Here is a 25248-nt window from a genome sequence, read left to right on the forward strand (position 1 = left end):
GCTGTTGGTTTGGTTGCGGGGGTAAATAGAGTACATCTGCCACACAGCTGTCTGGCCTTGTACACAGGGAACTAGTCTTAAACTGGGGAAGGGGGAAGAAGCAGAAGGAGTGGAGAAGACTGGACTTGTTGGACTTGTCACTTAGTTAAGGAAAAATGGTGAAGAAAAAAGAATGGCTCACCACTTTGCCCTGATAGAAGATGTGAACTTAGACTAGAAAGAACATAGATGCTGCTTTGTAAAGGGTGGCTACAGCAGGTGAATCCATACGTGGCTAATAAAATGTTGGTGAATCTACAGAAGTTAATGATTATCCGTGCACTGTTAACTTCTAATCAACTACAAAAAAGTATTACTTTAATTTCCATTTTAACAACTCCTTTTACCAGATTTCATCCTAAATTGATAATATACAGGCATGAACAGAGTGGTTTATGTTTCCAGCCCTTAAAATAAGTGCTGTGAGAAAGTTTTGAATTGACTCTGCATATTTTTAAATTCAGGAAGCCAAAGAAAGTGAGGGCTCTGACTCATCTGATGAAGAGGAAGAGTGGAGAAGTGACAAGAAAAGCAACAGTAATAGTTCTAGGTAAAAGCAAACAAACAAGTCCCAGCTTTTACTGTAATGAGTTTTACTTGAATTTTGGCAAGTTAAAAGTTGTGTGGAAGTTCTGTTGTGCTTCGTATGTAATAATATTTTGTGGAGTACTGTGCTGATGCATTGCATTGTTATTTAGTGTCCCATTTGATGAAAACAGTTTCAGATTGTTTTGCTTTTTTGCTAGGCGGCAAGGAGAAAGAAGATAGTTGGGAATGTTTTTTTTAATAGTGTATTTTGTTCTGTAGCACTTTCAAGGGAATGGAGGGTTTTGGTTTGTTCGGTTTGAGGTTTTTTTAGTAATGCAGAAACAATCAGTTGCTTGCTCTTACAAAAATATTTGGTTGAGAACAATTAATTTTGAAAATTTATTATTTTATTTAGAACTGAAGTTACAGATAATTTTTAATCACTCTACTATGTTTTAGATATTCTTCCTAGAACTTTGTAGTAGTAGAACTAAAAAATACTGAGAAAGAGACAAAAGTAGATATAAAAAATAAAATGTGTACTTGTGAGATTTGTATAACTGTCTTTAAAGACTTTTAGTGTTTGGATAGTGTGCTCTTTAGGAAGGTCTTTTAACTAGTCCAGAATTTTATTGCACAACTTTCTTTCCTTGATTTTTTTTTTTAATTCTCCAGACCTGAGTTTTTTAAAAAATGTGCTTTGAATTACTGTGTTCTCAAAATACTGTGTTAAACATCAAGTAATTGTTACAACAGGTCAAAGTAATTTTAGTACTTTAGATAGTGCTTTTAAGAGCAATCTATATCTGCAGATATTTGTTTGAGAGAATTTAGCATTCTGAAGTATTGACAACTTGGTTCTGTGTTTGCATTTTCCTTGACCCCATCTGCTATGGACAGTGATTCTTCAAGTAGGTACTCTGACTGGATTGCCGATTCAGGGATTAACCTACAACCTCCTGTACGGACTTCTCGGCGGAAAGTGCTCAAATACTACAGTACATCAGAAGATGAGATATCAGCAGAGAAATCATCTCCTCCAAAGAGAAGAAGAAGAAAAAGGAGAAAAAAGCCCAAACCAAAAAAGCAGGAGGAGGTATACAGTTAAATTATTCTACTTATTCTAATAAATTTCTCTTGTAAGTTTTTAGACCTCTTCACTGGGAAACTTTAAGTAATTGTTGTTGCCACTGGACAAGGAAATTGGTATCACTACATATAGTGTGCACTTAGGTAATTTGACACCATTGCAAACGCAAGGTATCTGCTGATTTGTATGGAAGAACCTGCATACTAAGTCAAGTCATCTTCACTTTCAGATAAAGAGTTCTCAAGTTTTCTTCTATCAAAGGAGAAATGTGATTATTAAATACCTGTACAGAATATTAGACTAAAACCCTGTTAAACTGTCACTTTTTAAGTAACGTATCTTTTCAAAAACTTAGGGGCTGTAGTCACTGTATTTATGATGGCCATTTATACTTGGGTTGAATTTTTAATTTTTGTAAGTTCTAGTAATTACTCTTTTTTTAAGTCACTGAAATTTATAAGTTAATCTAGTAATTATCCTTTAGGTTACAATAGATATTTGCTGCTTTCTGCTATTAAAGGGCAAACAGGTGGTTTTTTATTAATGTTTGGGGTAATTTTGGTATATTTTGCTCTCCATCCTTTCACTTCTTCCAAGTATTCTCAAAAATATATTTTTAAAACTGTTTTAATATGGATATTTATTGTGCAATATCTCAATTTTTAATATTCAAATAATTTCTTGCAGTTTGATAGATTTTTGATTTGATACTAAGAATGCCGTCTAAATCATAAAAATTTGTTTCTCTGAAGACATGGGTAATAGTAACCTTGCTCACTCAAATCTTCATATAGGGAGAGGAATGCTTAGTATTAGTACTACAAATAGTTACAACTTAAGCAAAGCCTTGGAGGAATTTTGCTGATACATTTTGGAAATGTACATTAGTCTTTTATACATCAAGCTTTTGTCTGCCAAATTAAAGTCAAACAAGTTGTTTTGATGTCGTGTCAGCAGTATGTCCGCTATATCTGATTTTGCTCTTTGTTAAATGTGAAGGCTAATGCTCCAACACAACCAGTAAACTTGGAGTTGTCATATGATTGGCACCCTCCTGTGTGGATAACAGACACAGCTCTTCGAAGATCCCCTTTTGTTCCTCAGATGGGTGATGAGGTAGGAATATTGATTAAAGTCTTTAAATACTCGTGTTAACTAACATTATTATAGTTTCTAAATACAGGAAAACATTTACTGTTTGGGTGGTTTTTGATCTTTTGTTTGTTTTTTTTTAGGTAATATATTTCCGACAAGGACATGAAGCTTACATTGAAGCAGTTAGAAGAAATAACATTTATGAACTGAATCCACACAAGGAGCCATGGAGAAAAGTAGTCCTTAGGGTACGTCTGCATTTGAAGATGCTGTGGGTTCAATATTAGTACTCTGTGAATGAAGAGTAGTGTTTACACTGTTTGCAAAACATTGATTTGTGAGGTTATGCCATTTCCCATAATGTTTCCTTGTGGAAACAATAGGGGAAACTGTCTTCAATTACCAGAGTATCTTCAAACTTACCTGTGGGAAGCCTGGAGTATAAACAGCTGTGTTAAAATTGCCAAGTCTGACTGACTATCTTCCATGGAAATCTCAAATACAGTTTCAATATTTTTGGCTTTTTAGATGTGGATACAATTCATGTACCTGGCTAATTAATTTCAAATTAATGGTTTTGTGTATAGTCCAGGAGGTAATAATTTATTTTTTTTGTTCTTAATCTGTAGGATCAGGAATTGGTAAAAATTGTTGGCATTAGATATGAAGTTGGTCCTCCTACATTGTGTTGCCTCAAGCTTGCCTTTATAGATCATGCCACCGGAAAACATACAGACAAATCCTTTTCCATCAGGTATGTGCATCTTTATTTTTCTGAAAAGTATTTAAAAATACATTTCTTTTTCTAAGGCACACTCATGAAAGTGATTTTTTTTGTCTAGATACCATGATATGCCAGATGTTATTGACTTCCTTATATTACGTCAGTTCTATGATGAAGCACGGCAAAGGAATTGGCAAGCTTGTAAGTGCGTTTAAGTATTTGACTAAGTGATTTTGAAATCAGAAATTTTCCTTGACTCATTGCTGAATATGCTAGATGCTACTTGCTTGTAACTTCGGAGGGCTCTGGTATGTAAGGTCCCTTTGTCCATTAGAAATTTGAGCCTACTAACTGCTGTGCTAAGCATTTCAGAGGAATTACCATGGATCTAAGATACAGTCTTCAAAACATACATAGAGACTCTAGTGTACCCTTTTCTTATTTCCTAGCTAAGTAGCAAACTTATTTAGATTTTAGCACTTATATGTTTTTGGCATAATAAGTTGTCTTTTATTGAATATCAGTGGATTTAGAACTTTAAACTGGAAGACACTGATCATAAGTTTTTCTATTAGCGTATAGAAGAAACATAACTAAATGCATTTTCTTAGTGGAATATCTGAGCAGACTTCTTTTGCTTTAGCTGATAGATTCCGATCCATTATTGATGATGCATGGTGGTTTGGAACAGTGTTGGGTCAAGAACCGTATCAGCCTCAATATCCGGATAGTCACTTTCAGTGCTACAGTGTTAAGTAAGTATAAAAAGACTTGGCACTTCTAATGTTAGTTGTGTGGGTTTCCTCTTACATAGCTGGCTTATTGGTATGAGAATGTATAAATTGTTCATATTATTTTACTGGTAGTATTATCACGTTTTAATGCTTACAAGCTGCTAATCTAGCATAACATGAATATGTAATAACTTGTGGCAATTTTTTTTGTGGATAGTAATATGGTAAAAGAAGTTATTGACTTTTTTATTATTTGTGAATCATCTTCTGTAAAGACTAATGCTGAATTGCTTCCACGAAGCAAGCAATGCAATTTCCAGTGTAAGCTAATTACTTCTGTTAATTCATAATTGGTTTTGGATGGGGCATGCTGAATCTCTTCTGTTGTTGCTGAAATCGTGATCCTTATGCTTCAAGTTCTGGCACTTCGGTCTTTCACATTATAGTCCACAGGAGAAAGTATACATATAACATGATCTCATATTATCACTTGAGATTCCTGTAGAGAGTGTTTGCAAATGTTGCTCTCTTCATGTTTGCCACATGAATGTGAGGAAAGAATTTGAGTCTCTTCATTACCTGGTAGCATTCTGTCACATTCCCTGTTGTGTAGATCCCACTTGCTATTTCACCTTTTGATGTTCTCTTCGGGTGATATTTAGCTAGATAACTGTCGGGTAATACAACACTGTGTGCTTGTAACAGACAAATCCCTTTGACCAGTCGAATTGTCAGGAGATAATACTGCCTAGATGAAGGCAAATAATATCAAATGAATTGTTCAAAACATGGCAAATTGAGCAAATCAAGGGTATTAGAGTAGGAAAACCCCCAACTACTTAAACAGAAAAGGCCGGGTCAAACTGGTAACAGGATAGTTGTACCCAGACCTTCTTTATGTATGCTGAAAAATGACTGCCTGCTATTCCCTCATGACAGTTTGACATTAGTGGTGTTTCTGTGCATCTTCTTTCATATTGACAAAGAGGTCCTTCACATGAAGGAGAAAAAAGGTGAACAAAGATAACTCAGGACCTCAGTGTTCAAAATCAGGATATTGCCCTTCATAGAATCACAGAATGTTAGGGATTGGAAGAGACCTCAAAAGATCATCTAGTCCAATTCCCCTGCCAGAGCAGGAACACGTAGACGAGGCTACACAGGAATGTGTCTGGGCGGGTTTTGAATGTCTCCAAAGTAGGGGACTCCACAACCGCCCTGGGCAGCCTGTTCCAGTGTTCTGTTACCCTCACTGTGAAGAAGTTTCTTCTCAAATTTAAGTGGAACCTCTTGTGTTCTAGTTTGAACCCATTGACCCTTGTCTTACCATCGGTTGTCACCAAGAAGAGCCTGGCTCCATCCTCGTGACACTCATCCTTGATATATTTATAAACATTAATGAGGTCACCCCTCAGTCTCCTCTTCTGCAGTCTAAAGAGACCCAGGTCCCTCAGCCTTTCCTCATAAGGGAAATGCCTCACTCCCTTAATCATCTTTGTTGCCCTGGGCTGGACTCTCTCCAGCAGTTCCCTGTCCTTCTTGAACTGAGGGTCCCAGAACTGGACGCAATATCACAGGTGTGGCCCTTGTTGTGGCCCATCTAAGTAGTCTGGAATGGTTCTGGGGTTTTGTTTGCTTTGGATTCCCCCAGCACGGGAGGACTGTAGAACAGTCAGTGAATACATAATATTCCTGTTTCTGTCATGACCAGAGATTGTTCCCATGTCTTTTGCAGTGTATTTGATAATCCAGAGTTTCGTTGTTAGAGGGTGCTTTTTTTTTTTTCACTCAGAGGTTTTTTGAAAATGTCACTCATCCCAAGGAAGGGGGAAGTATTTGTAGCTAATAGACAGTTCTGTGAGACTACCAAGATCGTGTTACGTATTTTGGTTCCTTGTATTATCTACTTTACTTGTCATCTGTCCTGTTGATTTTCCTTAGGAGGAAGATGTAACTTCCAGATTGAAGTTCTTGCTTGTATGCAATTTCAGTTTTGCTTTTACGGCTACAATTAGAAAATTGATGCTCTTGATGTGCCGTAAATAAAAGTGGCATCAACATTTTGTCTTTAGAACAGATCATCTGAATATAAGGGACTTTTTTGTGTTCCTAGCCGTGACAAAGCTAAGACTGTTCCATATATAAAAGATCTGTCAGTGTGTGCAAATACTTGTTTTTGTCTGACAGGAGCTTAATCACCCCCAGTGAGAAAGTACTAGCATGTTCAAAAAAATATTAGACAAAAATAAGTAGATACTAAAGGAAATAGATTGGGGTCTGTTCATAAATATGCCTAGAGGAATACAATGATCATGAATCCTGAAAGTACAAGTTGAGCAGAGTCGTACCAGGATCATACAGCCTCCGTAAACAGCATCTCCCAAGAATAATTTCAAAGATACAAATTACTGGTCTAGCTGGACCGGTAGGGCATTAAGCTGATGCACTTGGGCATTTCTTATCTTTGAAATACCAAAATGTCATTCAAAACATGTAAAAATCTGCCCGAAGTGGTAGGATTTCTAGAAATATCAAAATGATATTCATACCTAATAGTTAAATATCAGAATGAATGTACAGATAACTGTGTTTGGCTGTGCTTCCTCTTGGTCCTTAATCAAGTTCAGTTTCTTCATTTTATACTTCCTCTTATCTTTGTCTTAATGTGGTACACCTTATAACATGAAATATTAATATACCAAATACCTCACTTACAATTCTTCCTTTCTCTTAAATGTTCAATGGATTTGTACAACTACTGTTGTTGTTTGCAAAAGAATCTTCTGTATGCTTGCTCTTGTATCTTTCCCATGATGTTATCTCATTTTTCCAAGTGTACAACTTATTTTTCTTCTGCAGTGTCTTGATACAATATCTATAAAATTGATTTTTATATTGAGTAAGTTGTGTATAGCCAAAATGAGGGGCACAAATGTAATTTGAAATTCATTATGAAGAATGTTTCTTTTTGCACTGTGACAGGTGATTGCTAGCTAATACTTTTGTTTATATGCATATTTATACAGTATATTAATACATAAAAATAGCTGTAATTTAAATATGCTTGGAGGGAATACTTCTGAGTCAAAATAACGGTTTTTGTTTGTTTGTTTGTTTGTTTGTTTTTAACTTCGTGAATCAGATGGGACAATGGTGAAATTGAAAAGCTTAGCCCGTGGGACATGGAACCAGTTCCTGATAATGGTAGGTAGAAACTCATTTAATAAAACAGTTTCATGTGCTTCTCCCTCTTTTCAGTTCCTTAGTCTCATGCAGGTAGTGGACCTTAGACGACTCCTGTCTTTATTGCAGCTCTTGTCACTAAGTCATTTGAGTACAGTATCCATTGTACTTAATAGGTGGAACTGATATGGTAGTGGTTATCCTTTAAATTGTAGGGAATGTCAGCAGGGCATTTTTCTGCATTTAAGCAAGAAAGTTCTTAAAAACAATCTTGCTTCAGATTTGGTGGAATACCTTGAATATACCTATATTTTTTTTCCCTTGGCATCTTCCTGAGCAATTTTGAAGGAAATACTTGAAATGTGTAGCTCTGGCTTATACAATAAAATCTGCTACTTAAAAATGTCAATGTTCAAAAACTTTTCAAGTTTAAAAAAAAAAGTTTGTTGTAATACATTATAGTATAAAGGGATGGGGAACTAATATGTATAAAATAATTTCCAGCCAGCATATCCTTACTGCATGTAGTTTTAAACCAGCAATTTATAAAGTTTGCTGGTCAAATCCAAATTAACTATAAATGATACAGTTGGATTCCTGGTTTGTCTTACTTGATTTAGTTTTCCAGTGCTTGTCAGTACCAGCTGGATGGAAGGAGGAAAGTTTGTGAAATACTGACAGAGTAGTTCCTGAATAAGCTCTCAAAAAGATACTGAATTTCTAATAACCTTTGCTAGGAGTTAGCTTGTTTCCCGGACACCAGAAAACCTTGTGCTATATTTTTATCTTAAATATGAGTATATTGTATACATGTGGATGTTCTCAGTAGCCGCCTGACCGTCTAAGCTCCAAAGTGTTAGCTGCCTGCTTGAGTCATATCTTGTGATGACAAATTTTGCAAAAGTCTGAAATCAAAATGTGAAATTGAAATCTTTATACAGTTTAGTTCATAGAAAAGAAGTAATCAGCAGGATTTTGGTTTCACACACGCAGAGATTTACTTGAAACATCCAATTTTTTCATCACCAACATCTGTCTCCTCCTAACATACAGAAGCTTTTCTTATTAATCATGAACTGCTTAATGCTTCCCATATATATTACTGAGAGACAGTTAAAGGCTCGCAAGCCTTACATGTGAACTTAAGTTAGGATTTATTTTAACAGGGCAAACTGTATCGATTTATTCTGAATGCTGTATAATACGGTTTAAGATGCTGTTTATATCAGTGTATTAGTTACCACTTCTTCCTCCTATGGAATGAAATATAAAGAGTAGTGTTCTTGACCACTTTAGTTTGACAGCATAAAAGAACTAGAATTCTTGGAATTGCTACACTGGCAACATAATGACAGAGACATCCTACACATGCTAGTTTAAATCTGGGTAGTATTTGCTATATCAGAGGAAAATGGTAGCTTCTTTCTTTGATCTAGTAAGTTGTTACTTTGCTGTAAGAGCTTAAGGTTTGATTAATATAAGGAGCTACAACTTTACCATAGAAAAACTTGGAAGGGACACTAAAAAAAAGGCAAGCTAAAAGCTAGTGTGTCTGTTGTGGACAAGTTCAAAGAATTGAGAACAACATCCTCTGACCAGGTCAAGGATACAGCAGCCACTAGGCTAGAAGAAGAACAAAAATTATCTGAAGGCAATCTGGAACTCTTTATTTGCTGCTTTTCTTTCCAGGCAGAAACTGGCACTCAGTAGGGAAGAAAAGCTCTTACAGAAAGGTTTTGTGCGTTTCTACAGAGCATTATTATATTAGCAATATAGTATAAAATGAGTGAAACCCCCTCTACTTCGCTTTCTCTTCCTTTCTTCAATTGAATGACTTAAAAACCAAATCGAAATTGTATCTCACGTTTTCCACTACTCTCTCAAAATATTTCTTTGTTCAGTTAACTAACTGAACTGATTTATGTGAGAAGGAACAGCACTGAAGTTGGACTAACTAGCACGTTGCAACCTTAATTTATTACCCTTTGTATCCAGTAAGCCTAAGTTTTGTCTCATGATTATCAGGATACAGTGTCAGATGTCAAAGTCTTGCCTTGTCAGGGACAATGCTCTGAAGACCAGAAAAAGCTGGTGCATAGAGATGTGAAGTTCAGTTTTCAGCAGCATGCTTACTAAAACACTATTGGTGTGAACTGGGTGTTGTATGTATGAACTGTCTATACCTGTACTGTAAGCACTGCAGCCATCCTTCTGGGGATTCAGCTTTCTGTGGCCCATTTACTCCTGCAGATTATTCTAGGTGGTCATTATATATATATAACATGCCATGAGTTATATCAAGTCTTCTGTGTCACATATACCAGGATGCTGCAAAGAAAACAAAGCAGAGATCTTGATGTGCATGTTGAGAAGGACAGAGTTTTGTTTGTTTTAGTCTGTCATTCTGCTTTAGTTGTTACTCCTGCAGGAGAAAATCCCTCTTGAGCGCTTATGCAATGGAGTACCAGATACCATGTGAGTTCTTCTTGACGCAACCCTGTGTAAGTGTAGAAGCATTACTTGTGCTTTCTCTTAGTGTTGTCTTCAGGAAGTTTGGTTACAGAATTTGTTTTGGCTTAAAGATGAGTTAGAAGGATCATCTAAGTGAGTCACCTCTGCCCCTTCAGCTTTCCATAGTACGTTTTGTTTTTTTTTTTTACCTGCTTCTTGAAGAGCTGCTTCATCTTCAGTATTATTTCAGGGGACAGCAAATACTGTTGGTCTTTGTCAATGCAATAGTGAACAGAGAATTAGGAATTGTTTAGGTTCATTAAGACTAACCCTGTTCAGCTGAAGGAAAAAGTATTTTTCTCAAACTTAAAAGATCCACCGCTAAAGCTTGGATTTTTTTTCTGTATAGTAGTTGTAGCTGAAGTGTATCGAGAATTTGTATGCAGCATATTCATGGATCCTATCCTTTTTCTTGCTTTCATTTTTAATGTACAGACTCTTGGATGCTAATAGAAGTTCTTTCTGTTAATATCTAGCTATAATCCTATACTCTTTACACTGTTGAATTTTATCTGCTAATAAAAGATAATTTATCTGCTGATTCCCATTGTCCTAATCAGTACAAAGAAGTGATGTTGCCTACCTACGGTGTCTAATCAGGAACCTTCACGTGGTTGTTCCTTTTCAAGTGCACAAATGAAATGAAGAATGTAGCCTTTCAAAAACAATGAAAGTGCAGAAACTGCAGATATACTAAAACCAGCTTGTGCAGTCAAGGGGGAAAGGCATCCAGGGATGATACATTATCTACTCAGTCATTCTGCATTAGCCAGATTGTGTTAGTCTTAAGAGGCATGACTCTTTCCTCAGAACCATAAATCACAGTTTCATATTTCTGCTAGTTTGTACTGCTTTGAAATTATTAATCTGCCATGTTCAAAATAAATATGGTTTTTTAAAATGTCTAAAAGATCACAGTTGTTAATACCAGGAAGGATGTGACAAAGTATATTGCCTATCTTGCACATATTTAAAGGCTGAGGGTACAAATTGACTCATTAAAGTAAGTTACCACCCTGCGAAGTTTAGGGGCATGCATGTAAAACAGAAGCATATAAACAACTCTTCTGAGTTCAAGTCCTTTTCAAGTCTAGTGCTTAAATGAAGAGAGGAAGAGTCTTCTGGAGATCCAGAACTGCAAGAAAAAGGCACATAAAGGATATCTTTGCTGTTATAGTCAGTCTGTGTACTTTTTCCTATAGTATTAGCATCAATCTCAACTTTAAGGCAAGATTTTTTTTTTGTCAGTTATGAGCATATGAGTATTTAATAAACATCAGTACTTAACAGTTTACCTTGCTGGTTTGCGTTCTAACTTCCTACCCTATCCTATTTGCTATCGCTCTTCAGTTGATCAGCCTGAAGAATTAGGAGCTAGTGTTTCTGTAACTTTTGAAGAGGTGGAGAAGCTACTATACAAACCCCAAGAAGGCGAGTGGGGGATGAGATCTCGTGATGAAGCATGTGAGCGGATTATCCGTGGTATTGATCAGCTTCTGACTCTTGGTAAGCATGTTATCTAAACTTTAGGTAGTTTTCTCCTCACATTACATTTATAAGCAGGTCCCTGGAATATCCATGGCATCCTTTAAAAATTCCCTTCGATAAAATACTGTGAACGTTCATACATGTTTATGTGTAGTTCTTTGTTTGTCCATACTGAGATTTTTATATTTTTATACATCACTGGTTTTATCAATAATATACATAGCAATTGAACACCTGGCTCAGTTGCCAATTGTCAGTTTAATTAATTTTGCTATTTCTTAACAGACATTTCAGCAGCTTTTGCTGGTCCAGTTGACCTGTGTACATATCCCAAGTACTGTACCGTGATTGCTTATCCAACAGACCTGAACACTATTCGGACAAGACTGGCTAACCGATTTTACAGGTTAGTACTAGCAGTAGAAACAAAGGAGAGCTTGGCCTTAGGTTTGCCTGTTTTGAGAAGATCTGAACTTTTTTTAGTAAGAAGAGCAATTAACCTTTTTAAAAACATTCTGAAAACCAACGCTCTAGTACCTGAATTCAACATTACTAGTGTTTTGTAGCAGGGCTCTGATGCCTGATAACTGCAACCTTATTAAATTTCTTAGATCTTAAGGAAATCGATTTCAGCCTATATGGGTACCATTTTTAGAGTAACAGTCAACACTGACATTCTTTCTTTGAGAAATTTGCTATTGGAAAACAGTAAACATTGGGAAAAAAAAAAAAAGATACTTCAATCCTGAAGACTTAATTAAGATTTCAAAGTGCTGTACTTCATTTACTTTGAACTTGAAGAGGGTTAAGCTCTTAAGCACGTATTATTTTCAGAAATTGGCTTAAACATGGAGGTGAAATGTAAAATACTATCATAGGGGTTTAAAATTATAAAAACTGTACAGTAGAGAGAGAGGGAATAAATTGAACTGTAGTGGTGATAAAGTTCTGATTTGCTGGATGTGCTGAGTATCCATAGCTCAGAAGAAACTAGAGGATGTTCATCTGGACTTACCTTCTGTATGCCTGTAAATACAGTGAAGAGACATAAATAGCTTTTTCCTGCGTTAAGACTGAAATAGGGTCTTGGGAAATAGTTTGAAATTCTGTAGGTGAAGAGCTGCAAACTGGGATTGTCTCTGCTTCATGATTATAAGGAATTGGAAAAATGAATCATAAAAATGAAATTACATAGTTGTACTAGCTCATTTCTATCAAGTTACAGTTTTAATTTGTAGCAGTTTCTACAAATCTGTCATCTTAGGGTACTGCTTTGACTGGTCAGTTGGCCTCAAAGCAAGGTATCTGAGAGGAGACAGAACAGAACATCATAGCCAAGATATCCTTAAAAAAGTAATTAGACTAATTTTCTTGTCACTCTCTTTTAATTGCTTGTGCTTTGTGTTTATTAGTTAAGGATTACTAAGATACTACACAAGTTGTGTTCCATTTGACATCTGATGTTTCCAGAATAAATGTTATAATTTAGAGTGTTGGTTAAATAGTACTTTTTCCCCTCTCCTTTTTGAATAAGGTAAAATGTAAGCTTCTTAAAAAATGCATGTGTTTTTTAAAGAATCCAGGAAATCCACAATCCTTGGTATTATTTCAGTGCTGGTTTATAATTTAGCGGTAACAAATATTACTACAACTAGCCAAGTACTAACTGAATTTTTAAGAGTGAAACCAAAGGGTGTTAGAATTTCACAAACTTTCTGAAGACGATTTATCAACAGTGAGTTGGAAAATGAGTGAGCAAAGATGTGCATTGTTGGTTTGGCTTCCTTGTGTGCATGTCTCCCCGTGTGTGTACAAGCATACTTCAGTTTTCCATGTGAATGAAAAGTCTGAGACTGGTCTAATGAGAATTAAAACAAATGACATTTTTCTTAATCTAATGTGGACAGAAAATTATTAGAGAATTTTTTTTCAGTTTTTAAGCCTTTCAGCTTAGTATTAAAGGTGCAACATTTTTTTTTCATTTTAAGGAGAATCTCTGCACTGGTTTGGGAAGTAAGATATATTGAAAGCAATGCTAGGACCTTCAATGAACCTGGGAGTGCTATTGCTAGAGCTGCAAAAAAGATCACTACCCAGCTCTTAAAGTTTATCAAGTAAGTGGCATTTTAATCTAAATAGTGCTTAAATATCCTGCTCTTAAGTGGTGGGAAGATACAAGCATCTTTATTGCTTATCCTGCTGCTTTCGATTTCTTACTATTTTTCAATACACTGCAGGACAGTTGTGTAATTCTTCTAACTGGGGAAATACTTAAATGTTCAGCAGAGAGACATTTTAACTTTTTCCTTCAGTGTCATTCACTGTTATTTATAGTATTAAAATGTCACCTGATAGGAAAGTAGCTCAACCTGTAAAGTAAGTTCTGAGCTGTCTAGCACATATGTAGAAGTTCCTGTTGTAGCCTGTCTGACTTCTTTCAAAATCAAACCTCTCAACTGAATTAAATTAGCATAGGCAGTCTCCCTGCAGGTAGATCAGATGTGAAGGCCTCTTCCATATTTATAATGCTAATTTTACCCTCTTCCCCTCACTTTGGAAATGCACAGTATGGCAGTTTTTTGGATGTAACCTTACTTTGTTAATATTATAATCATCTTCTGATTTTTCTATTTCATTATTAGTTACTGTCTTGCAGTTTATGTGTAGCTTTTGGTTATGGCTCAGTTTAATCTAGGAAATTATAGCTATGTTTTTGCTATCCAAATAACAGAGATTTAATTGCATTACAGTGATCAGAACTGTACAAACATTTTTGAACTATGTAGCACAACAGATGATGAACAAGATTGTCTTGATGCTGATCTGGTAAGCTTTTTTTGTGGATAATTCCAATAATGTGCAGTGGTGAGAAAATGCTACCAGCCTTCAAATGGTTTTAGTAAAATTGCTCAGTTTTTTTAATAGATATTTTTGGGTTTATTTGTACATTTATATAGCTAGTATAAACATGGACTGTATTATGAATGTTGGGAGTGATGTGAGGAGATGCTTTATTAAAATAATTCTGATTTGTCAATATTTGGTAAGTATAACAAATATGCATTTTGTACTATGACTGTGTGCTATCAACTGGAACAACTCTTCTGTCTTTTGTGAGTGGGACTGTATTTCTAAAGCATGTTAATGTACTGTAATGTAATGTAAACATTTCAAGAGTACATGAATCTGTCTTGCTGTATTCTTTATTATATGCATCTGTTTATTTCTAAAATGAAAATTATTATTCATATAGTCATAAATGTTAAAAATTGACAAGCTGTATAACTATTGTATTGATGCTTTGGCTCTCAATTTCACTATATACCACAATATGAATCATACATCAAATTTGCACACTTCATTGAGCATTTAATAAAGTACATTTATCTTAAATCTGATAGAGGTAAATATGCACTGTTGTTATGCAGTGAATGCTATCTGCAGTGCTGTATGTTTATTAATAGTGTACCCAGAGCTGCCAGAACTGATGTCTCTTTCACTTTTTGATTTCTGATTTGGCATTTACTACCAATACTTCATAAAGTTTCAAAATAGCTGCTCTCCCTTGCAGGTTAATATGTAGGGAAGAAATCACACTGAATTGTTTTAGTTCTTTATTTCACTGGTTCAGCATCACCTTAGTGTCCTTCCACATAATAAGATTTTTCTTTTTACCAAAAGTAACTTGTTCACAAGATGTCTTTTTCTAAACTCAGGGCAAGCAAAAATCAGAAAGTTTTATGACATCTGTTATCAGTGATTTAAATTACTGACAAACTTTAGTTACTGAGGTTCAAAGCTGATGGGTATCTTCTCATTGCAATTTCTGATGGTGTTTTTTCCTTTATATTAAAGACAAAAGTGGAATCAGGAATCTTCAGTGGTAGCATCTAGGATCTTGCTTTCCAAGTCTCTCAGATCCTGTGTTGTGTGTTTTCTTATGTGCTTATCTTCTATCTCATTGAGAGAAATTAGAATAGAAATCAGATTTTACCACAGTAGCAAAGCTAATGACATTTTGAACACCCATTACCTATTTTTTCACACATCATTTTTAAGATGATCGATTTTATTTTATGCAGGATGATGAAAAATGTCTTCCGAGAACATCATATAGAAGAAGAAAAGTGAGTTGGCTAATTGTTACTGTATATACCTAAATCAGGTCAGGCAGGGAAAATTGATTAACAGACTGTATTGAAATGCTGTGATAGTGATGCTTGGTTTTATAACAATCATGGAACCAAATTTTCCTGATGGTATTAGGGAAGAAAAAGCTTTGCTTAAATAAGTCTTTGCTGTTCTAATGCTTCTATACCTGTTTGGTATCGTTGTCTGGGAAAATCTGACTTTCAAGTTTGATACCGGTGTTGTTCAGTGTAACCATTTTCAGTTATCTGTATGACATGGAAATAAAAGCATTATTCAGCTGACATGCTTGAGAAAAAATACTTTTAGTGGTGAATAATATTCAAATATTTTGAGAATAATTTAGTATCAAAAGGTATACTTTTTTGTGCCTTATTTATGTAGTATTAAAAAACCCTTTAGAGACAGCAAAAGAAAATTGTATTATTGTCAGAGTTTATTACTAAAGATTACAAAAAAATCTGCTAGTAGTATAGTGCCTTTTTTGTTATAAAATGATATGTTTGGAAGTGCATTTTTCTGCTTCAGAAATAATTCCAGACAGATTATCAGGTTTTCTTTCTGTATTTCAATAGTGCTTTTTCCTAACTTTTTTTCCCAAGGGACGGGGCTTGAAAAAAGGAAAAAATGTGAAAACTGGCTATGATGAAAACTGTTGGAAGAAACAGTGTATGGAACTGGTGAATTTAATTTTCCAGTGTGAAGATTCTGAGCCTTTCAGGCAGCCAGTTGATTTGGATCAATATCCTGTAAGTTGTCCTTACTAACCTTATAAGATTGTTTTCCTCTTAGCATTTGGTACCATAATGAGATCTTTGCATCACTTTTCGAGGTATTTGTTCTCTTTTATGGCTTTAGTCCCAAACCATTGAAAGAAATTTGCTTTCCTCTGTGCTTAGAACTATGAGCTGTATGCTCAACTGCATCAACATAACTAACATCCAGCAAAATATTGACACACAACACAACACAACTGTAGAGCAGCAGTGGTGCCTGAAAATATCCTGATATCTTAAATATGGTTTGAAACCACTCACAAACTCTTCTGTTTGCTTTCTTACCGGCCCTTATAGGGAAATAATTCTAGATAAATCTGTATGTTCTTAATGAAAACTAGTTTCTTGAAAGACAGTCTACAAAACCTGTTTAACTGAGCCTGAGCTATGAATTTGATTTGTTCCATCTCTTTCTCTTAGCTGTTCATGGTATTCTTCCTAACTTTTTGATCTCTTTTTGTCTAAAAACTAAAAAAAAAACCTTCAAGGAAAAAAACTTCTTGACAAGCAAAAAAATGTTTTCCTATGGACTTCACATCTTGAATTTGGGTCTCACTTCAGGTTTTAGAACATCTTTAGGTTCTGTAAAACTCATTGACAGGAGAGAAAGAGGTATTTTGAATTGCCTTTTTTTTATACCTTCTTGAATCTTTTTGTCATGTGTTTTGTCTAGGATTACAGACATATTATAGACACTCCAATGGACTTTGGTACAGTGAAAGAAACTCTGGAGGCTGGAAATTATGACACTCCAATGGAACTGTGCAAAGATATAAGACTAATATTTAGTAATGCAAAATCTTACACTCCAAACAAAAAGTCAAAGGTAGCTGTTAATATTGGGGATTTTATACTTGTCTTAATGAAATGAGGTATTATTTTGGAATTAGTTTTTTATCAGTACTGTTGATAAAGCTACTGATTGGATGGGTAGTGGGGAGAAGTATGACCATAATACTTAGTATATTAATTTCGTGTTTATTTAGTGCTACATAGGATTGCATGCTATGCATTTTCTCTTTCTTTCCTATACAGTTTTTCATTTTTGAAATGTTATTCTTGGATGAAAGGTTCTGTTTTTAATATAAGCACTTCCTTACCTAGATTTATAGTATGACCTTGAGATTGTCAGCACTATTTGAAGAGAAAATAAGAAGAATTGTTTCAGATTTCAGAAATGGTCAGAAACAGAATGAAAAGCTGCGAAGAAACCAGAGGTATACTAGAAGATATCATAATCAAAGCTCAGTGCAGCATCCTACCAAAATGCTCAGGTAACCACATTATGCAGATGTAGAGATACATCTCAGCTGACTAATATTCAGGTTGACTGTCATGTTTAGTCTGTGAAGAAGAGAACAGCTAGCGTACTAAATGGTTAGACTTATAATTATTTCTCTTGCAGAAGGAAAGCCATGCAAAAAAAGTTGGGATTTTGTAGTATAAAACCAACAGTGAAACCGAAAAAGGACTGAATGGTAGAAAAAGGCTGGCTTTTTTTTGCTTTTATTGTTTTTAAATATTTCAGTCAGGAAATCAATATTTAATCTGACAGAAATAATGAGGAATGAAACAAAGATTTACATGCTGTATATATTACAAAGATAACAAAGCTGTTTATATCACATATTTTATTACATACAGAAGATAGTCCTATGGAATTTATAGAAATTTTCACTTACTGTGGCATTCTGTTGGTGGCTAGATATGCCTTTTCTCTTTTGAAGGAAAACAAACTGGTTGACATGATTGACTCATTCCTAATTTGCATATGGGATGGAGCGAGACAAAATACAAAAGCTAAACTTGGTAAATTGTTGAAACTGAGCTTATACCTTTCTGCTACTGTCCAGCCTTTCTTCACTGGCAATCAAAGAATAGGAATAAGAGTTTTAAGAAAAACAATTTAAGAATGCATTTCTTTGCCATATTTGTCTTTCTTCTCTTAAAATTTCAGTGGATTATTTCTATGATTCTACATTTTCAAGTTCTGTTATGCATGGATGTTGGATTACGCTACAGGTGTTCTTGGCAATGAGCTTTAAGCTTTACTGGCAGTATTTCTTGTGTTCTTATTTCTTCCCAGAGAAATAAAGGAACATGCATCAGGATAGGCAGCCATTTTCTTTTGAAACTACACTTCTGCTTGTATCTCAAGAATTCTTTACAAGTCAGTGGTGCTCAGTAGGAGTGGGTTTGGGACTATTTGGAAGAGTATGTGGATAGCAAAGAGCATATATATCCAGTATGCGTAGATGAACATCTGAAAACCTGTGACTGTAAGGAAGCAACTGACAAAACAGGAGTTTTAAATGTGAAAATAGGTGACTTACCAGGACTATGTGTAGCACTCTAGCATGTATAGTAAGGAATAATTGAATCAGTGAGTTTCCTTGCAAACACGTGTTTTGTTTTATACGGTAAACTTTCTCTAAAGATACACCTTCTTTGTTTCTTTGGAACTCCGTTTATTGTGGAGCAATGTTAGTATTCATAACACTTAGTTTGAGGCTTATATGCAATTAACAAGAGATTGGGAATTCAACAGAAATTGAGGCTGCTCTTGCAACCTTCTCGTAAACAATAAGAGGACCTTGGTTTCTAAAAGGCATTCAATATTAACTTCTTTGTTTCTCAGAACAGAGTGTGTCTCCCCTTGTATAACTTCACTATTAATTTAATGAAAGTACTTAATTCTTATCTCTGTCAAAGTTCAAATTGTCCCACACCATGTTAGCTCACAAATCTACCTACCCTTCCATAAATCTAAAATCTTGGGGCATACAGTTAGTTAAGCGTTCACAGAGAAGTAATGTTAAAATACTTAATTGCTATTATTTCTCCTAGTTTTACACCCTCTGTTGCTTTTATTTCTCTCTCCTTTCACTAGAAATTTGAAGCAGAAACCGTTGAAGTCTCAGGCAAAAATTGAATCTGAGCAGGAAGATTCTTTTACTCAGCCTACCTCAAGGAAAGCTGCCTGCGTTGCAAGCCATAAAATGAATGCTGGCAATTACAACCACAGTTCCTCTGGTGAATCCTCTGATTCTGAATGCCTGGCATCCTTTGAAAGGAATGGAAAAGCTAGATCCACAACACTAACAAACTGTTCTGCATTATCATCAGGTCAGAAATAGAATTGTTTCAGATGAGGATTTTCATCTTGGTCTTTGCCATGACTTGCCCACTAATATTTCCTTCCTTTTATAATTCGCATAGTTTGCAATTGCATTCTAAATTGTTAAACAAGGGTTGCATTTTTAATGTAACTTATTTTATTTGACAAGATTTTGATGCAGTTTGGTTTTTTTTTGTGTAATACAGAATTTTGTGTATTTTAATGAATTTTGGACACTATGTTATTGAATATTATAAAAATATCTGTACTAAATATAGACATTTCTACTTTAAAATCCCATAGAATGCAGCAAGCTTACTGAACTTTTAATGAAAAAGCTTGTGCCCAAGCAGGAATCTGTCAATAGAATAGTCTGTCTTAGACGCGGAGCTGTCTTGGTTGTGCATATTTTTTGCAGTCAAGTGGATGATACATTTTTTGCAGCATTTATATGGGGATTCACAACAAAGCTGAACTGAGTAAGACTGATTATAAGAAAAAGTTGTCCTACTAACTACATGATTATTTGATGCTCTCAGGTCTTACCAAATGGAATACAGAGAATTTCTTCATTTCAAGCAGCTGTTCTAGGAAAGTGGTTGTAATGAACTGATGTCTTGTATTTGAGAAGGAAATGTAGTGTATTTGATAAATGGTACTATATAAAATACCGGTTGTACACCTATATATATTACATAAAAATTGTCATCCAAAATTAGCAAATAACAGAAGTTCCATGAGACATAGAAACCTTCCTGTCTAATCGTTTTTTCCCTACACCGCACCTCAACAAAAATTCAGTTTCTATCAAAGAATAACAATACAAGTCCTGATTAAAAAAAAGTCTGTCAGAGTATATTTTGTGTATGTTTTTTACATGCTTTTCTCTTAATTCTCTTATTTGGGAACAGCCATGTTATTTTACTTGAAACTTAAATACAGGTTAAGGAAGTTTCCTGTCACTGAACACCGTAACAATATGGAGTGGCCTATTTTTTTAGATCTGTCAGTTTCATACATGTAAGACATTAAGGCATGATAGTGTATTGTAAGATAATATTGTAAGGAAATATTGAACATTTCCTGGATCAGCAAATTGTAGCTCTTAACTGGAAGCTGACTGTATGTTTAGAATTCTGATTGATTTGTTTGTTTGTTTGTTTTAACAGAAAGTGAAACAGAAGGTTCCTTGGTTTCGTCGTCTACTTCCTCTTCATCCTCTACAAGTAGCTCAGGAGACAGCAAAGAAAGCTCTGTGGCTCTTGCATCACCTCCACTACAAAATGGTGTATGTAGAAGAAAGAACAGCAATCGTAGGATAACTAGAAATCGAGCTGCTCAGAGAAAACAAACAGGTAAGATTTGAGTACTTTTGTTGTGACTGGTAAATAACACAAGTGTTTATATAACTAAATATAATTAGTATTTTAAAATTGTTGTATATGTAAGATGCCAGCTTTTTGTTGGTGGTAGTTTGGAAGCTCTCAAAATACTACAATCAACTTTTTTCAGTACTTAGGGGTGGAGAGCAGAAACCAAGACCCTAATAAGAGGGAATGTCTTGTGACAATTTTTTATGTAAACAGAAGTAAAAGCAGTAATTCGTAAAGAAGTTCTAATTGTCACAAAACTGGAATGAATGGAAAATTCCTGACATGGCTAAATAATTTCTCTTGGCAGACAACAAATGCACGTAACTATTATGAGGAGTGTATTTCATTTGTCATGTCTGTGAGTTGAACCTGCTCCAGGCTTGACAAGACTTAAGCAGCTGCTGGTTTTATATTTAAGATGCTAATCTCTCATTTCCATTACAGGAGCACTTCTTCAGGAGAATGGGAGTACAAGAAAAACTGTCAGAAAAAAGTTGTATGTCAGTGACTCTGAAAATATGTCAGCGGTGACATCTGGATCACTCAGTAATAGTACTGGTAGACACAGAAAAACTCCACGCAGAAGTGCTGCTGTGGCTGCTAATAAGTTAAGGCTAATGAGCGACGTGGAGGAAGAGGTCTCAAGCTCAGAAAGTATTGGCATTGGCTGCAAGAATAGGAAACTGCCTCACCGAAATGCCTCGGCTGCAGCCAGACGAATGTTACTGGAGGGGTCTGAGGATGATGTAGGCTTAAAGTCTGAAAGTGAAAAAGAAATAGAAGAGCAGCTTACCAAGAGGAAAGTTCTTTCTCAACCTGGTTCATCTGCTGCACGAAGAAAATTTGTTAGTGAATCTGAAAATGGAACTTCAGATTCTGAGACAAACACACAGATGAAGCAGGAAACCTGGCAAAGCAATGGTCATAAACAATCACGTGGGACAGTCCATTCTGTATCTCCCAAAATGAGAAGTCCCACTCCAGACTTCTCAGAGGAGGACTCCAAAAGCCATAATTCAGCGTATGGGAGCAGTCAAAAAGCTTCTGACCAGTCTACATCTGCACATAATAAGTCTGCAGAGAGCAACTCTGAGGATGAAGTGGATTCTGAGTCAGGTAGATGGAATGGCAGAAAAGCAACTGGTCTAGAGCTTGTTCCTTTAAAAAAAGCAAAAGTCTTGAGTGATTTAGAGGACACAGCAGAATCTGAAACAGAAGACAGAGAGGATGGGAGAAGTTTTATCTCAGAGAGCTTGGTGCCAACTAAAACTGCAAAGAGTTCAAAATCTGGACCTGGTGCCAGTTTCAATCAGTCTTCTGATACAGAATCTGAGACAGATTCCAATAATAGCAATTATTGTGAAACTACTTCAAAAACAAAAAGGAGGAAGATAAAAGGAAGAACAAAAATTGTTAGAAAAGGTAAAATTTTTAAAGTTAATGCATCTGACTTGATATTGACTAGATGGAGACAAGATTAATGACTGCGTAATGGCTGGGAGGATTTGAACTCTACACAGTGTAATATTGTTCCTCGTTGTTCTAAAATAACTATAAATGGGGGAAGGAGAATGGTGAGCTACAATGACGATGATGATGACAGTGTCTAGAAGTCTAGACAGGTTTGGAACTGAGAGGTTACCAGACACATCACTGAGAGAAAACTATTTGAGTTTGGTGTAGTTCTGTGGTATTGAGAATTTGGATTGAACACTGGCCGTTCTTGTGCAATTCAGGCAATACATTTCTCTATGAAAAACTTAAAATTATCCCATGATTGTTCTTTCCATATTTAACTTGCACTTGCTTATCAGTGTCGCAGTATATAGTATCTAATGCTAAAATACCTATTCTGAAATAATATTACTGTGCTTACGTGACAGTTAAATTTGAGAAATGCTGGCTTTCAGGGTGTTGGCACAAAACTAAGCAGTGTTCTAAAGGATGCTATGGATGAGTTCTATGGTGTGCAGTTCAGGGTAGCACAGAATCTCAAAAGGAGCAATACAGCTCTCTCTGTCCTATTCCTTGTTTTGAGAATTTCAGCAATGAAAAAAAACCCTTTGTTTTGTAGTCTTGTTACCTTGAGCTTGTGGGTAAAGCAATAGTTCTTACTGTAGATTATCTTAATTTTCTGTTGAAACTTTGTTTTAAAGCAGACTTACAGCCATTATTATTTTCAGTTGAAGGAACTTTATTTTTTTTTGACTGAAGGATGTTGTAATTGTTCTTCCATGGTGTACACTGGAAGCTGGAACTTGATTTGGCTTTTGGATTTTATTCTGTCAAGTGATGTGTAGTGTCCTTAAGACAAAGAAGCACTTTAGTGCTGCATTGGTTATGATTTGATGCATGTCTGGCTTTTCTCAGTTTTATTATAACATACAGGGGTTTGGATGGTTATCAGGGTGGGGGTGGGGGGGGATTTTGTATGGGGAGGTGCAGTGGTGACCCTGCTGTTCCTTACTTGCTTTAGTTTCCCAAGTGTCTAAGCAAAGTTGTAACTCATTGAAGCTTGATGGCACTTTCTAGCTATATTATCATGCTGATAAGACACTACAGAGAAGATCTATGTGAAGCAGTTAACGACAGCTAACTGAAGGACAAATTCCAGATAGATGCAGATACAAGATTTTACCATTCCACTTGTTTCAAAAAGTTTAGTTCTTTGCACCTTTTTTTTCCCCCCCTCCCCCCCATAATTCTGTCTCACTTAAATGTGTGTGTGTGCTGGCTGACACGTTATGATTTGGACATTCATATTTTGGGGTTTTTTAAAGCATATTAGAATGATGTTAAGTTTTATTAAAACAGGGTCTGTACATTATGTGTCTTTATATTGTTAGGGGATTGGTCCTGGCTTAGAATTTGAAAGACTGTTCAGAGGTTGGTGTTTTGGTCTAATCCTTCCAAACCCGGCACTGGATCACAGAGACCAGATTATGAACCTCTAAAAACTCCTTAGGAATTTAAACTGTGTTTGGGGCTGTTTTGTTGTTTGCTTTTGGTGGTTTTGTTTTGTGGGGTTTTTTTGTTTGGTTGGTTTTGGGTTTTTTGTTTGGTTGGTTTGTTTGGGGTTTGTTTGTTTTTTGGGGGGAAGGGAGGGTAAAACATTGTGAAACATCTTGAGCACTCTTAAAAGACTTGAGAGAATACCCCTAAGTGGCAATAGACCTAGCCTGCATTTAGATAATTAGCTTTTTCTATATCTAACCTTATTGAAGTGCAGGTTTACCATAGCATTTATTTTTATTTAGGTGATATAGATTTTGTTTTGTTGTTATGGTGCAAAGACTAATCTTTCTCAGCAGTGTTCCTCACCCACCTCCCTCAAACAAAGCAGTCTGCATTGTTTAGCCTTAACACATGGGTTTACAGGATTTTAGTGCCCTGCAAATAGTTATCAAAAGGCTTTAGGGAAATTAAAGGAAAAAACAGTACTCAAACTCAAAGGCATGAGTTGGTTGCCTTTTTTACATACCAAGCACACACAGCAGAATTAAATGTTTCTGGCTCACATAATACTTGATCAGAGTTGAAGACTGTGATGTTTTGGAGCAAAAAATCCTACCTATTTTCAGTTACTTCCTACATCATTAATTTGGTAATTGAGGAAAGAGTGAGCTATCTTCAGTACTGCTTTATAAGACAGTAAAATTTTTGTGTCCAAGCTCCTTACTTTTCAGTGTTCAGTGTCAACTGAATGCTGCCTTGCTGAAAAAAATAAGGCGAGGGGCAGGGATTACTTTTGACAGCATATATTTCTTTTTCTTCCAGACTGAGTAATTTCTAACAGCCTTGTAAGTTTGATTGTATTACATTTTTGTGCCCTATCAGGTAGTAGCTTTGGTACACACTTGTAATGCAGTGGTTTAAGAATCCTGAAAAGAAAATTGTCTCTTAAGATCAATCTGTCTTGACAGTTTTCTCACAAGGAATACATACTTCTTTTGTACTAAAAAGGCCTTAGTATTTATAGCTGCTAAACGTACTGAAAACATTTCTTACTGTTTTAATATTAGCAACGTGAAAGGATGCCAGATGGACCTGAGGAGCAACAATAAAGAGCTGCTGAGTTCTGTAATTGGTTATTGAACTCCAGACTTGTCAGAACTAAATTGCCATAGTCACTTTCTATTCTAAAGCTTAAGAAAACTGGGAGGAGGGAATCTTTTAATAGCTTTATGGAACTGAAAATCTTACTTGAATGTGCTTCCTGACAAAATCTGTGAGTCAAATATTAAACTTTTTGGTGTTACTAGGAGAAGATTGGAAGAGACTTTTAATGTGACAAAAATGGAAGGTATTTGTACAAATACTTAATCTAGTGGGAATTTTTAGCTTTTGGAGTAGGCAATTGGTAATGTTTCCCTTATCAATCTTGTCTAACAGCTCATTTTTAAGGGGAAAGCAAGACTGGTTAATTTAAAAAACTTTGTG

General features: G+C 35.5%; 1 protein-coding gene across 4 annotated transcripts in view; it reads left to right on the forward strand.

Annotated features, from left to right (window-relative positions):
* The window catches only part of BRWD1 (bromodomain and WD repeat domain containing 1), a 55676-nt gene that overhangs the window by 24707 nt on the left and 5721 nt on the right, over positions 1-25248 (forward strand). Inside the window, exons 22-40 of one of the 4 annotated variants that reach the window (XM_080362805.1) lie at positions 504-589; positions 1468-1663; positions 2657-2773; positions 2893-3000; positions 3382-3506; positions 3595-3677; positions 4120-4231; positions 7353-7414; positions 11255-11410; positions 11678-11798; positions 13381-13506; positions 14143-14218; positions 15475-15519; positions 16144-16290; positions 16991-17143; positions 17422-17591; positions 19208-19443; positions 20605-20790; positions 21253-22230. In XM_080362805.1, coding sequence (XP_080218931.1) covers positions 504-589; positions 1468-1663; positions 2657-2773; positions 2893-3000; positions 3382-3506; positions 3595-3677; positions 4120-4231; positions 7353-7414; positions 11255-11410; positions 11678-11798; positions 13381-13506; positions 14143-14218; positions 15475-15519; positions 16144-16290; positions 16991-17143; positions 17422-17591; positions 19208-19443; positions 20605-20790; positions 21253-22230 — 3283 coding nt within the window. Of the gene's footprint in view, positions 1-503; positions 590-1467; positions 1664-2656; positions 2774-2892; positions 3001-3381; positions 3507-3594; positions 3678-4119; positions 4232-7352; positions 7415-11254; positions 11411-11677; positions 11799-13380; positions 13507-14142; positions 14219-15474; positions 15520-16143; positions 16291-16990; positions 17144-17421; positions 17592-19207; positions 19444-20604; positions 20791-21252; positions 22231-25248 lie in introns of those variants that run through there. The other 3 variants (XM_080362806.1, XR_013923545.1, XM_080362807.1) reach the window with 3 other exon arrangements.

This window comes from Nesoenas mayeri, assembly GCF_963082525.1.
Source record: "Nesoenas mayeri genome assembly, chromosome: 1".
Lineage (NCBI taxonomy): Eukaryota > Metazoa > Chordata > Aves > Columbiformes > Columbidae > Nesoenas > Nesoenas mayeri.